General features: G+C 49.5%; 2 protein-coding genes across 3 annotated transcripts; both read right to left on the reverse strand.

Annotated features, from left to right (window-relative positions):
* Nucleotides 1-141: 141 nt before the first annotated feature.
* vamp5 (vesicle-associated membrane protein 5) lies at nt 142-4,910 on the reverse strand. 2 transcript variants are annotated; one of them, XM_076023019.1, is made up of 3 exons: nt 4,725-4,910; nt 2,083-2,223; nt 142-812 (listed from the first exon to the last, which is right to left on the reverse strand). In XM_076023019.1, exons 1-3 carry the CDS (start codon nt 4,725-4,727, stop codon nt 654-656), a joined length of 303 nt encoding a protein of 100 aa, XP_075879134.1. In that variant the 5' UTR covers nt 4,728-4,910; the 3' UTR covers nt 142-653. The 2 variants fall into 2 exon arrangements, with proteins under 2 accessions (XP_075879134.1, XP_075879133.1); XM_076023018.1 differs by having other exon boundaries at nt 2,083-2,226.
* Nucleotides 4,911-10,435: 5,525 nt separating this feature from the next.
* vamp8 (vesicle-associated membrane protein 8 (endobrevin)) lies at nt 10,436-14,696 on the reverse strand. The gene is made up of 3 exons (XM_076023017.1): nt 14,527-14,696; nt 12,356-12,532; nt 10,436-11,548 (listed from the first exon to the last, which is right to left on the reverse strand). The coding sequence occupies exons 1-3, from the start codon at nt 14,539-14,541 to the stop codon at nt 11,369-11,371; spliced, it is 372 nt and encodes a 123-aa protein (XP_075879132.1). The 5' UTR covers nt 14,542-14,696; the 3' UTR covers nt 10,436-11,368.
* Nucleotides 14,697-15,439: the final 743 nt, after the last annotated feature.

The raw sequence follows: 15,439 nt of genomic DNA on the forward strand, positions 1-15,439 counted from the left end.
GACACAATGAGTTTATTCAGCTGGAAACGGCCTCTGAACCTTGGTCTGATTCTGATCCGCTGTGTCAGCCAGCAGGGGGCAGTGTTGACCTTCACTGCAGCTTCGTTTTGACGACGATGCACAGAAGAGATTTGAAACAGCTTCTTTAGTTTCAAGCACACTTGTTTTAATGAGACAGGGGGTTGTTTGTTTTTCTTAGGGGTAATTTTCCTATTTCAACAGATTAAAACTATTCAACCCGACTGTCTTGGTTTTCTCTGTCCAATCAGCCGATGGCAGCTTCTTCTCCTCCTCCTCCTCCTGCTCCTCCTCTACCTGTGCGGTGGCTGAGACCTTCAGGGCAGCCGAAGCTCCTCCAGAGCAGCAGCAGATTCAGTGGTTAAAGGTCAGAATGAAAGAGTTGGTTACAGTTTTTGGAGTTAGACAGTTTTTGGAGTTAGACTAATAATGAAGATAATGAAGATGATGATGAAGACCTGACCCAGTTCTACACCGAGGTTCTGGCCCAGAGCCTGACGGCAGGCCTGCACCACTGGTACCATGTCAACTGAAAACCCGCCGCTGAGGGACCCAACAGTTCCATAAATAAAGAGCAGACAGCGTGGGCGGAGCTCCGGCCTCCTCTTGGCTCCGCCCCCCCAGCCACGGACCAGCTACTGTCCTCCTGAGCTGCTGACGATGGCGTAGATGATGCCTCCAAGGACCGCAGCTCCCACCAGCACCGCCACGATGATGATGATCACCTTCATCCTCTGGTTCTCCCAGCGCTTCTTCTGCTTCAGCGTTTGGGTCTTCTTCTGGAACACTCGGCCCTGCCGGGGGGGTAGTGGGGGGTAGTGTGTGTGTGTGTGGGGGGGGTAATAGGAAACTGAGAGCAGGTCTCCACCGGACTTCAAACACCTCACACTTTCCCACCTCTAGCGTCCCTGGATCACATCATCAGAATAAAAAAACCTCCTGAGCTTCCAAACTGCCAAACCCCCGACTCCTCGACCCCACCCCCTCCCCCCCACAAACCCCCCCTCCCCCCCTCACTCCAGGTGCCATCCACAGCTGATAGGACCAAATGACCACATGAAAGAATGATATTTTCTTTAGCTTTTCTAAAGTTGTAGGGGTGTTGGGAACGCAGCTGGAGTTTCTGCTGGTGGACACGGCGCCGCCTCCCTATGATGTAACTGAGGTCAGCTGACACGTGGGAACGCTGCGACCCCCCCCCCTATTGACCTCCGGACGGACATTTCTCTGCTGGCACGTCCTGGACCAGCCAGGGAGAGAAAGCAGCTCGCCGCCGCCGCCGCCGCCGCTGCTCATTCATCTGGGCTGAACAATAGGAAATACCTCTCCACAAATAGCTCCATAAAACACAATCAGGATGTCAAATGTACATTTGTTTTCCTCTCCTGCTCCACCTAGTGTCTATTCATAGACATCAGCTTGACGTTTCCTGCTTGGAATATCTAGACGTGCCAGGACCGGGAGCTGTGTGGCTGCACTGGGAGGTCAAGCTGCTCAGACACCAGCGGGATGTGAAGGAAGATCTCCTGAAGGTCTTCAGCTGGATGCTGATGATCTGACAGAAGATCTTCTGGAGGTCTTCAGCTGGACGCTGATGATCTGACTGAAGATCTCCTGGAGGTCTTCAGCTGGATGCTGATGATCTGACAGAAGATCTTCTGGAGGTCTTCAGCAGGATGCTGATGATGTGACTGAAGATCTTCTGGAGGTCTTCAGCTGGATGCTGATGATCTGACAGAAGATCTCCTGGAGGTCTTCAGCTGGACGCTGATGATCTGACTGGCCCGTTAGCGCACTGTCAGCATGTTAGCGCGTACCGTTGCCGCTGGAAACCAGATCGTCCAGTCTGACATCGCCAGCAGGGGGCGTGGTCTCTACATCAGACCAACCTGTCTGTCTGCCTGGAGCTGCGTTCCCACCACCGCTAGAACTGTGCCAAACCTACACATGGCTGAAAGGTTTTGACGCTCATCAGGTGGTTTTCCACACGTCTGTCTCACACCCTCCCCCACTCACACCCTCCCCCACTCTTTATCCCTCCGCCAGTCTCCCTGCTTGTCTCACCCTCTCCTTCAGCTCCTCCGCCCGGTCCTCCAGGTCCTCCAGCTTCCCCGACCTCTCGTTGGCCTTGGCCATGTTGTCCAACATGATCTCCTTCACCTCCTCCACGTCCTCCTGGGTCTGCTGCAGCCGGCTCTTCCCGTTCTGCTGTCCCCGGACACACACACACACACACACACACACACACACACACACACACACACACACACACACACACACACACACACACACTTCAGTGCTGACATTCACTTCTGGTGAGAAATGTTTCATGAGAACAGGGAGAGCAGCAGTTGCACTTCCTGTTCTCATGTTTTTAGAACACAAGTCAAATTCAGAATGGATGTTTTCTTCCTGGCAACACTTTCAATGGCATTGCTGCTATTGTTATGAATATTCAGAGTTCTTCTGGCAACTGTGCCACACACTTCATTTCACTTCATCACATCGTCGACAGAACATTGAAATGGTTTGCATTGCATTCACATGTCGCACGACAACAGTATTGTTAAGGCTGCATTCACTGTATTACTACACAAATATATGAACTCCCAGAAACCATTGGACCGGGCCTTCAGCTCTGCGGCCCCCACACTGTGGAAGTCGCTTCCCGACCACCTGAGGGCCTCACAGACTGCAGATGTTTTTAAGCGAAACCTAAAAACCCACCTTTTAGAACAGCTTTTAGTTGAACTGTTTTTATTTTTATTTATTGCCTTTGTCTCTGTAGCACTTGATTAAATGTAAAGTGCATTATCAATGAAATTTATTATTATTATTATTATTATTATTATTATTATTATTATTATTATTATTATTATATTGAGTCTCAGGGCAAAAGCAGAAACTTCTGACCAGCCGCTGTCATTTCCAAGTCTTTGTTTCCATCACTGCCACCAGGCTGTCACTCAAAGATCAACCAAGCAGCCTGGTCTCCCACAGAAACTGAAGAAGCTTTGTCGGGCTAACGGCTAACAGCTAACTAGCTGCTGCTGGAGGAATTAGTGTGGCCTGCTGGTGCAGGTTGTCGCTGAGTCTCACCGTTTGTGTTTGGCTGCTGTGGCAATAACCAGCCAGTCACATGACTGCGTCAGCCAGTGTGTTCACCTGAGTGTTGCCTTCCTCTCATTAGGAAACTGTTTACCATCGCAGCAAGGTCTTCACATGCAGGTGAAGTGCAGAGATTTGGCCAGAGTCACCACTGGGTGTCACTAGTGAGCACTCGGGCCTCTTCCAAACACAGCCAAGAAGAAGAATCACTGCACTTCAAATTCACTGCAGTGTTTCACAACTGCACTCAACAGCAGCAAACCAACCAAACCAACGAAACAATAAATCAACCAATCAACAGATCAGTCGGTGAGGAGTGGTTGTAGTCTGCCAGACGGCCACCAGGGGGCACTCTTGAGACTTAGTTGACTTGGCCTAGTGTTAGTAGTGTTAATATGCAGCCACTGATCAGCTGCTGGAAGGTGACAACAGTTTCTGGAGAGAAAAACCTGAGACTGGACAGGAAGTGAACTCCTCTTCATCAGTCACAGCGCCCTCGTGTGGACAGTGACTGTATGTAAGAAGTATGTAGGAGTGCTGAAGGACAGGGGGCAGGGTCCCACTGCTCAGGTCTTCAGTCCTCCATCCTGGGCCGCAGTGGAGCAGCTTGAGCCCTGTGTTTGCAGCCAACACCTGACCGGGGGTGTGGGAACTAACAAGGGAGCGGTATCAGGGCCATTTGTGACATCACAGGGGGCTGATTCCCAGAACCTGTTGTGGTTTCTCATCCCGGGAGAGTGCAACGATCACGAAGCAACAATCTGAAATCCAGCCTGAGAAGATCAGCACGTTCTTCAAGCAGCAGCTGCAGCAGCTGCAGCTCAGAGTGTGTCAGAGCGTCTCAGAGTGTCTGGTGGCTGCAGCCTGGCTGGACCGGTGGCAGGATGTTCTCACACGGCAGCGTTCTCCTTCACCTTGGCCCCTGACAGGAAGCCACCACCTCAGAGGTGGACAGGAAGAGGAAACGCAGAGACAGAACAAAACAAGGCTGCTCTGGCTGAGCGGCTGCATCACCATGATGATGAAGATGAAGGTGGTGGTGGTGGTGGTGAAGGTGGAGTCAGAGCGGCTCTGATTGACCCGTCCAGGAGCTGCTGAGAAGCTCCAGCAGGTCCTTCAGCTCGCGAAACATTGAGCAGCAGAACCGGAAGTGCTGCCCCCTACCCACCCCCCACTTCCTTCCTTCCTTCCTTCCTTCACCAGCAACATACCTGGCACGTCCCCGAGGCCACGCCCACCTCCGGTGCTGACAGCTCAGATTTCCTCCTCCGATTGGTTCACCGAGTTTGTCCGAGCCGCAGTGTTGTGAAAGGTGGTCGGGACCTTTGGACCCGGACACCTGTTGACCTCCTTCAGGGGTCTCCCTGGACCTCAGCGGGTCTCAGCAGGACACCTGCTCACTTACGGTGTACTCGCGCTTTGCTTTCCCTTTTGATTTCCGCCGCCTCCGCGGCTTCGAGTTTCCACCGAGTTAAACTGCGACTCTCAGCGTCGCTCGACAGCTTTGACCCGGACAAGAGGCGGAACCCGGCCCCTTCAGAACCTCCAGAACTTTCAGAACCTCCAGAGCCTCGTAGGTTCCGAACCCAGTTACTCACCATGCTGCTCCGGTCTCGCCCCGCGGTGCGTTCGCTGTCAGCTCGGCCTGGAAACAGTCCACTAACTTTCACTCGGACTGAAGTGATCAACAGCCGGTCCAGGTCCGGTTCCGACTCGCTGCTCGGAGACTCTCGGCCCGGTGTCCTCTATGCGTATCGGTTCCGTGAACTCCGATCTGCCGCTCGGCTGAGTGACTGCCCTGTGTGTGTGTGTGTGTGTGTGTGTGTGTGTGTCCGCGTTAGGGGGCGTGGTCATGTGACGTCTGCCGAAAATATACTTGCGACAGTGTTGTGCCGTGTTTCCGTCCTCGAGCAGAACAGAAAGTTGTTTTTCACGGCGTCCAGGAAACAAACCTGCGTTCAATCAAAACTCGCACAACTTCCGCTGCTCAAACTGTTGAAACTTTTGAAAAAGCTTTATTGAAACACTAAACGTTGACAGCAGCACCGACAGTCTCGGTCCTCTGTGTGTGTGTGTGTGTGTGTGTGTGTGTGTGTGTGTGTGTGTGTGTGTGTGTGTGTGTGTGTGTGAACCCGTGACCCTTGATATGAGAGATATGATGTCATTTCACCACCGCCCTTCAACAATATAACAATAAAATAAAATAAAAAGCAGTGACACTCCGGCCTGTTTGTGAACAGCTGGACTGTTTGTGAACAGCTGGACTGTTTTCTAATGACCTCAGTGTTAATAATTGATGTATTGTTTGTGTAGTTGGAAAGCATCAGAGTTGTGAGAAAGGTTGCTTGCTATTGGTTGATGAGTGTTGTAGCCCAGTGATCCTGTTTACTGAACCATGAGAAGACGTTGTGGGGCCCCCTGCTGGCTGCTTGCACTGCAGGTCCCTCCTCTCCATGTGAACCAGTGGGCCAAATTTTAGTATTCTCCAGTTTGTAGCTCTCTCTGACTTTATTAACACCTGCTGCCTCGCAACAGAATTTGTACATCACTGCCGGGGCGTTCACAGTCGGTCGGGTTTAGTGAGAGAAACTAGTTTACCACTAGTGCATCTGCTTGGTCAGCAGAGATGTATTAATATTGTGATTAAATTGGGATGTTTATGTCTCTCTGGTTCTGCCCTCGTCTACACTTTCAACCTTTGCGTTAATGAAGAAATTTCCAACGGTCAGCGAACGCAGCACAACGCAGCTCAGACCTCGAAATGACATTTCCTGATCTGTTTAGGCCCAGAGCCCTGCAGAGCCCTCAGAGACCCACAACAACCCACAACTTTGTGTTGTCGTTGCACAAACCCTGCTGTTGCTGTTCAGGCATTATGAATGTTTTTGCTTCTATTGTTTGTGTTGTTTTCTGCACGTCGTCACCTGACTGCAAGAGAAGGTCGGCCGCAGACACACTGTGTGTGTGTGTGTGTGTGTGTGTGTCTTCCTTGCATGTGGGTGTGTTGTGGTCACATTTATGATAAGGAGCTGACAGACTGACAACACAACTCCACTGTGTCACTCACACAATCAACATAGTTTCCACAAGCAGTGTCGTGTCATGTCGTGTTGTGTTGTTTTGCTGCAGAGAGGCGGAGTTAAAAAAAAAATTCACAATTTGTTTCTCGCTCCACATTTCCGTCCATTCTTTGAAAATTCCCGCTGTTATTTGAAAGCAGATCCACAACAGCAACACAACTGGAGGACAAACGGAAAATACGACAACAATTTAAAATTTCTAAATCGCCGCCGCTGCCGCTCTCTGTGCTGTGACAGGAAGTCAATCAATAATTGCAAGGTGACCCGCAAGTCTTGCAAGTTTGAAAACGTGTGAAAAACAGGAAGTGGTGGAAGTCGCACACTTTCCCTGTGCGAGCGTGCGGTGGTTGTCGGCTTGAAGCAGCGGCGTGCAAACTTCCTGCTGATAAATGACAGCTTTATGATCATTTCAGCGACTCCCGTCATCAACCGGTCGCCCCCTGCTGGCCCGATCGGGCAGAGGTGCTGGGCAGGCGACCCAGGCCGTGCGGTGGAGTGAACGAACCAACGAACCAACGCGTGAATTTATTTCCAACATGTGCAAAGACAGAAAAATAGAAGAATGTTCCCACAACAACAACAACAACAGTTTCTCATGAGTCGACTAAAAGACACTGAATCCTCTGCTTTTACATGCATGCAAATATATTGTAAACATGTACCCAAAACATATCATTCATAGACATGTTTTTAACACATATACACAACAAAACACAATATATATATATATATACATATATATATATATATATATATATATATATATATATATATATATATATATATATATATGTCATATATGTATCAATAGAGTCATAATATACATGTACTACATAGACATCTATATAATACGATTTGTACCTATGCAAACATACACACAAACATGCCTACATGTGTATTGTGATATCTAACATCTATACAACTGTCTAGAAATAACACTAGTAAACTACCACTGCTACTACTGGCAGTAGTATTAGCAGTGGTAGCAGTGGTAGTGCTCCACTGGAGTTCCACTGGAAAACTGGAGACATGCTGGGGCCTCCTGCTCGATGGGCTGAATGAGGTCAAAGGTCAGTCACCATGACCGGCCACTTCCCTGGCGCTGACTCAGCAGCAGTTAGCTGCTAGCTGTTAGCCACTAGCGGTGCAGGGCGGAGTGCAGTGTGACTCAGGCCAGGTCTGCTCAGCCGAGGCTTTGTCTGCTGACCCTCACTTCCGGACGGCATCATCGGCTCCATGCTGCCGGTTCTGCCGACATTCTTCTGGCCCGTCACACTGGGTCCATTTCTGCACAATGGGAGCACTGGGAGCACAAAGAGCCCATTCAGCTCCGCTCAGCTCGGTCACCACGGCGACCCGGCGAAGCCTCACGTCCCGACGAGTCGCCGCCTGTTTCCCAGAGCGAGCGACTGTCTGAGCGTCCGACTGTCAGAGCGACTGTCTGAGCGTCCGACTGTCTGAGCGACTGTTTGAGCGTCCGACTGTCAGAGCGACTGTTTGAGCGTCCGACTGTCAGAGCGACTGTCTGAGCGTCCGACTGTCAGAGCGACTGTCTGAGCATCCGACTGTCAGAGCGACTGTTTGAGCGTCCGACTGTCAGAGCGACTGTCTGAGCGTCCGACTGTTTGACTGTCTGAGCCGCTGCTTGTTGTCAAAACCTGCTTGTGTGTCCTCCACTCCCTCAGCCCCTGTTGGATAAACACAGCGGGGGTCTGACCAGAGGGGGGCGGGGCCACCTCCCACCTGCTCGCAGTGGTGTGGTCTGCAGGGTATACGCAAACTCAAGCGTTTCAAACAAAGGGAACTTCCTGAGGAAGCTGAGATCCTTCTGTGTGCAGCAAGATGCTGGAGATCTTCCAGCAGACTGTGGTGGCCAGCACCCTCTTCTCCTCTGTGGTCTCTCAGCCAGTCACACCAGCAGACTGAACAAAGTGATGAAGAAGGCTGGCTCTGCCATTGGCTGCAGACAGGAGAGGAGGACGTTGAACAAGAGAACTGCCCATTGGTCCGACCTCACATTAGGGTTGGGTTAGGGTTAGGGTTGGGGGAGGGGAGGTTGAACCAATGCACAATTTGTTGGACTAATGAGAGGTTGCAGGTGGTGTATCTATCCATCTATCTATCTATCCATCTATCCATCTATCTATCTATCTATCTATCCATCCATCCATCTTGTGACTGATGCTCGTCAGTTCATAAGAGTCCAGCTGTGAACGCCTGCTATCTTCTTGTGTTGCTTGCGTCAGCTGGCTTCCATGTGGGCCGCTGCACACCTGTCCTGACCTGTTGGTAGAGCCGCAGGGTTCTCACAGTTCACATCTCATTCCAGAGCAGACAGCCGGTGTTAGGAACCCTTGAGGAGACAATCACAGGTTCTAGATTTTACATATCTAAACTGCATCCATGTTCGTCTCCTATCTAACAGACAGGGAATGGGTTTAGATACTTGACAGTTTCTTCCTCAGAAGCTTCTCCAAGTTCCAGATGTCATGTGGTGACCAGCTGCTGCTGAACGACCGTGAGCACGAATCCTCTCCCCCAAGCCATTGGCAATGAAGACTTGTCAATGTTTTCACCACGACTCACAGAAATCAGCGTTTAAAAGAACACAAAAAGAAAAAAACTCTGCTGTGTTGAACAGCTGATCGGTCTCTGAATGTTTACTTACATGAAACTCCACAGCTGCAGCTCGTTCACACACACACACACACACACACACACACACACACACACACACACACACACACGCAGGTCTGAGGCGCACTGGGACTCACTCACTGTTTCCATCTGCTGGCAACTCCAGCAAACTACAAGAAAGAAATGTCAACATAATGAAAAAGAGTATAAAATGTTTTGTTGTTTTTCTAATTCCTATTCGGTTAATCATGACTTTGGACTCAGGCGTTGTCATGACGTTTTGTTTTCCAGCAGTGTGAGTAAACATGAACAGTGAATATTTCTGTTGTTGTGCAGCCGCAGGTTGGAGCCGCTGGGAATCACAGATTCTGACTCGTGTTCAGGGAGTTGTGAGGCGGCTTCCCTTCCCGCCGTGATGACTCAGGAGCTGCAGGAAGCCGTCGGCATCTCCAGGCTGCTGCTTCACTTCCGCCCGTGAAGTGGACTGACAAGAACCCGACGCGCCGGTTTTGCAGGTTTGTAGCTGGCGCCGCCGCCACTTCGTCCTGATCCCGATGACGTCACCGCAGAAATGTGCAGGCGGACGCTCAGCTCACAAGGTGCCCTGCAGGTACCTGCAGGTACCACGCCCTCTTCTGAACCCACTTCATTTTGTTTCTAATCTTCTTGCGATGTATCGACTCTACTTATAGTTGACTTAGTAGTATTCATGTATAGACAGTAGTGATCAGAGCCAGGACTGGTCATAGCGCCCCCTTCAGGATCAATCTCACAAGGTGGATTTGTGCCCAAAGTTGCTGTTGGTGATAAAAAAGGAGAAGCTGGAAAGCAGTTGTGTGTGTATGTGTGTGTGTGTGTGTGTGTGTGTGTAAGTGATCATCCAGTCTGCATCCTTGAAGGCTGCATTTGAAAGGAAGGCTCCTCCCAATTCCCAGAAGTCGGAAGGACGCTCCAAATGCATCCTGGGAATGCGTCCTCCTATTAGCCCATTCCAAGGCTGCACCGCTACTATCCTTCACCTCCTGTATCCCAGGATGCTTTGTGTGCTGCTGCAAAGCATCCTGGGAAGTCAGCTGACATTAGCGCCATCTACTGGCAAAGCCACGACCTATACATTTAAGTATTGAAATTTCTTATCAAATATTCAGTTTTTAACGCAGGGTTTTTACTGATTTGACCATCCAACGCCATCGTTAGATGGTGGACCAATGGTTAGCTTGATGCTATGAAAACGTCACTTCCGGGGTTGGCCAGCAGGAGGGATCGGCGGTGACGCAACCAGGAGATACGCCCAAGGCTAGACCGTCCAGTGTGGTTACCGGGGAGGTGGGGTTTGGGTCGGTCCTTCTGGGCCGGGTCCTTGGGAGGACGCTTCCTTCAGACGGAGGACGCTTCCTTCCAAGGATGCAGACCCTGGATTGGGACACAGCCCAGGTGTCCTGCTGCTCATCACTTCCTCTTCTTTATTCCTCACTTTAAACTTTGACAGTATTTCACAACGATTGGTTTTTCCCGCCCAGAATGACATTTACCTCCCACTCTGACCCCCTCGGTACACTGTCGCCATCTGGTGGCAGAAATGATCACAACAGTAAATACTAAAATTTTATTTTGTATCTGGAAGCATTAAATACCGTCAATCATCGAGGTAAAGAGACAAAACATGACACCTCCGGTCCTTCATGTGGGTTTCAGGATGAGGATTAATAATGATAATTATAATAATGATAATAATAATAATGACAATAATAATAATGATAATAATAATAATAATAATAATAATGATGACACAGAAAAGAGGAAAAACAAAACAGATGAAAAACATGCAGACAGGAAGTGTGAACACGTTAGCAAAGCAAGCATGAGACAGAGTTAAATAAATAGAGTCTAAAAGAAAGAGATTCTCTTGTATACATCCAGTGAGGAAACTATTTACAGAGCAGGCAGAGCGCCCCCACATGGAGAGACAGAGTGTAACAGCACAACCCAGAGAGTTGCTGTGATGGATGCCGGCCAGCAGGGGGCACCCCGCCACAGAGGAGGGGGCTGGTTGACTGAGACAGCCTGATCCTCCAGCAGCTGCAGCCCAGAAACCCAACACAACAGAAACACCGCCAGGAAGCAAAGACCCACAAGCTGCCGTCACAACAGTGTTGTAGAGCACAAAAAAAAAAAAAAAAAAAAAAAGTGACCAAAGTTGTGTAGAAACGTCTACAGTAAAGTTCCCAGGAGAAGCGAGAACGGCGCCGACTGGATACATTCAACCATCGATGCTCCGCAGTGATTCAAGTTTTAGGAAACGATTGCGTTGAACTTTAGACAACAAGTTAGTAACAACTAAACGCACACTCGGCCGAGCTGGTCCGAGCGAGCCAATCAGAGGGAGGGGGAGGGGCGGAGGCCTGCTGCAGGAGGGACGCTAGCAGCTGGAACCGCTTCCAGAACCGTTCCATCAACCACCCAGTACAGACAGAGGAAGAAGGTGGGCAGGGCCTGCAGTAGACAGGAGGGTGGGGGCGGGGCATCTAGGGCTTGATGGTGGGCACGGGCGGCAGTGGGCTGCTGACGGGGATGACCCCGGTGGCCAGCAGCACGATGATCAGGATGATGACTAGGACCACCACCACGATCACCACCACCAGCTTGACGTTCTTCCACCAGTAGGAGCGAGCCACCTTGTGGGACGTCTGCTTGAAGTGCTGGGCCTGGAGGGGGACAGGGCGGCACCAGATGTTAGAGGAGGCGGGGCCAAAGTACGGCAACAGGAGTTAGAGCAGGCGGGCCGCCAAGCTTTTTAATCTGGCCCGACAACTTTTACTATAGGATATCAACAGTCAGTCAGTCAGTCAGTCGTCAAGCAGCTGCAGTGAAATGACTGTGAAAACACTGCAAACATGGAGGACCCTGTTTGCAGTGTTTTCACAGTCATTTCAATAAAGAGCTCAACACCCTGGTGGTTCTGGGTGGTTCTGGGTGGTTCTAAGAGCTAAAACCCTGCGTTGAAAACTGAATATACTTCAATTTATACGTGGTGTCTTTGCCAGTAGATGGCGCTAATTTCAGCCGACTTCCCAGGATCCCAGGATGCTTTGCAGCAGCAGGCAAAGCATCCTAGGATATAGAAGGAGGTGAAGGATAGTAGCGGTGCAGCCTTGGTGCTAACAGGAGGGAGCATTCCCAGTATTGGGAGCGTCCTAAGGACTTCCTTTCAAATGCAGCCTTCAAGGATGCAGAACCTGAACTGAGACACAGCCTAAAACTGGGTACTGGACTGGCAATATGGTGGCAAGCCAATTTCTCACAGTGGCCACTTGAGGTACTGCAACAAAAAAAAAACAGCATTTTCCCAATAGAGTGCAATACAAAGCTGGCTGAGCAGCTACACTGAAATGAATGGAAGCCATCTTGGAGTCTGGGGGTGTGGGCGTGTCTGAGACACAGGTGATGTCATTGGTCCCGCCTCCTCCACCTTCTCTGCACACAAACACACACACACGCTCACACACACTCACCCCGTCCTGCAGGTCATGGGTCTTGTCCATCAGGTCGTCCAGTCGCTCTCCTCGGGCCAGGATCCGGTCCACGTTGTCGGTCATCACCTGCTTCACGCCGTCCACCTGATCCCGCAGGACCTGCACCTTGTCCTTAGGGGGCGCCGCCTGTGGCTCCGCCCCTGCCTCCCCCCACTCCTGCAGACAGACAGAGACGGAGGCCTGGAGGTCAGTTGACACCTGTACGTCTCACCACAGTGCACAGGAAGACCTTCATCTCCTGGACCTTCTGACTACCTTCTGTCTTTCCACTCTACTGGACGTCGCTTCAAATCTCCCATGAGTCAACGCTGCACATGCAACCAGGAAACAGTCCCCGCCCCGGCCCCTCCCCCTCCTCCATCACATCACCTCCTCCACCATCCTCTCCGTTTATTCTCCTCTGGTGATTTTGTCCTGCAGGGTTTCCCTCCAGATCATGTGACCTTGGAGGCGGCTGACTTCCTACGTCAACATGCAGCTCCTTCCTCCTGCGAGTTAAAGGCCCGGTGTGGCACTGTGACAGCGGCCTGGTGGCCGGAGGAGGAGCAGGATCCTAACTCCCTGTTCAAGCTGCTGGAAGTGTGAGTTTCTCCTGGAGATTGGAACTCGTCTCTAAGGTTTGATTCCTCCCTGGCCACAGTTACTGAAGCTGCTGGATTCAGACACACCGACACTGACTATGAAAAACCAAAAGTCAAAGTCAAAGTATTGGAAAGTATTGACATCAGCGCCATTTCACAAAGTTGTTTATCTGCTAACATTAAGTCCCGCCTTGTTTAGGAAGAAATAGAAGGAGGAGGAGCCAATCAGATGACAGGATCTGTCTGCCCCAGCGCCGAAAACAAGCGCTCCTCCCGACGGCCACCCGGTGGCAGTGTCGTTCAGAGTGACGGGACCCCCGTCCCGTCGCTGTGGAAACCGACGGACACTGACAACATGACCCCTCTCAGCAGGTGTGAAGCTTTCCTGGACAACACCGTCTAAATACCACACACTAAAAAAACAAAACCAAAACATTTTTCACCAGTCTGACGTCCCATGATGCCTCAGGGCAGATTAGAGATGCGTTTACTGCACTCAGGTCAGCATTTAAGATGATTTTCACCGTGGATCCTACAGAAACTCCCTGGAGAAGATGTTTCCTGGACACTCTAAAGGTTCTGAAACACCGGTGTTATGTCCCAACTGGTTTCCAATGCAGATGTGCTTGCGGCACCAGAAGCAGTTTCGTCACATCCACAAACCTGCTCAACGTATTAGTGGCGGTCTTAGAGTCGCAGCCCACATCTGCATTCTGCGGTGGATGCAGTGAGCACTGCGCACTGGATGGAGTGCGTTTCATATTCGCTGTGGTGCATCCGCATGTTTGGGAATTTGTGACGAATCTGCTGCCAGCGCACCTGCAGCTGTTCGTTAAGGAAACCAGTTAAATTGGAAACCAGTAGGGACACCACACCGGTGTTGCAGACCTTTCAAAGTGTTCACGTGTCCAGGAAACACAGATCAACATCCCGATCAAATTCCCAACACAACTTTCAAAAGTGCGTCTGTGTGACTCACAACTAGCATGAAAGCTGGAAGGTCGAAGGTTTATTGGGCTCGTGGAAAAAAAGACAAGCAGGTTTAAACAAACAAGCTTGGCCTCTCATTGTTTAAAAAATAAAAGAAAAAGAAAGATAGCATGACACTTAGCGGGCTAATCAATAGAAATGGGTCAAATAGCCAGAGGTTGTGATAAATGTCGTGTTAAATAAACAGCTCATCAACTTCATCTAAATATGTCTCACGATGCTAACATGGGTCCACGCTTAAAAAAAAACAAACGTTTTTATAGGGCGAACTACGAGGCTAACGTTAGCATCCACGCTAAGTTAGCTTTCGGGAGAATTAAACTTCAGCCGAACTCGAAGGAAGACTGTAGTTTCCCCACATTTAAAAAAAAATATTATTATTATTTTTTTTTAATTATTATTATTAAAGTTTCATAAACAAGGCTGTCGTGGTGTTCATTGGGTTTGCCTGCTTCCTGCGCCGCTGCTGAACGATGTTTTCCCGACACTTTTCCGCAGGGACGGAACTTCTGCTGCCTGGAAATGCACCTGTTGCGCTGGCGCTCGGCTCCAACACACTCGCACAAAGTCGGAACCTACCGGATCGATGTTCATCTTGTTCTGCACCTGCTCGGCTCGGCTCGGCTCGGCTCGGTTCTCCCACACTTCGTGGTTCAGCAGCTTCGACTAGATGCGATTCCCAAATGTTTCCAGCTCGGCTTGACTTCCTGCTTGTTGTTGTTTCTTCCAACTGAACGTCGTCGTCTTCGTCCACGTCCCGGACGTCAAGTTGGAGGAAATGAGCGACACAACACCGTGACTGAAACGCCGACAGTTCCAAACTCCAGAGTGCCGGGGGGGCATTTTTAAAAGTTCAATTTCTTTATTTCACATGTATGTGTATGTGTATGTGTTGAGACCTGCTAGCGTTGTTTTCTGTTGTTTTCTGTTATATAAACTTAATTTAGTTGATAAATGTGTATTTTTATTAGAGTCCAGGGGTAGGAATATACAAGTCCTTACTTCTTCCTACCCCCTTTCAAACATGAACATGGACTTATAGTTTCACTGGTGTTTGCTTACTTATTCTCACCTTGCTGTTTTATTTATATATACATATTTTGTTATTATTATTTATTTTTCATTTTCTTGTGTGTATTTCGTTTTGCATCTTTTTTAATTCTCTTTCCTTTCTTGCATGTTCGAAATAAATCAAATCAAATAAAAATAAAATCACCATTTCAAGTTCCTGGTTTATGTCATTCCAGAATTACCATAACATTATTAACTTGGGAAATTAACTTTGACCTGTTTTTATGTCATAAACACACAATGAAGTTAAATAACTACCAGGGACTGGACTTTGAGGTTATCCTGGAAAAAGGGGCTGAGACGCTTCTGGATGAATGCATGTGGATGTATATGGCAGTCAGTGATTATATATCTGTATTGACTATGAGACCAATTCACGTCAAAGCTTTAAACTCTTTCTACTTTCATAAACGGGGTTTTA

The sequence above is a fragment of the Nelusetta ayraudi genome, unplaced genomic scaffold, assembly GCF_046127955.1.
Source record: "Nelusetta ayraudi isolate G7.1 ecotype Tasmania unplaced genomic scaffold, CSIRO-AGI_Nayr_v1 ptg000014l, whole genome shotgun sequence".
In the NCBI taxonomy this organism is placed as follows: domain Eukaryota; kingdom Metazoa; phylum Chordata; class Actinopteri; order Tetraodontiformes; family Monacanthidae; genus Nelusetta; species Nelusetta ayraudi.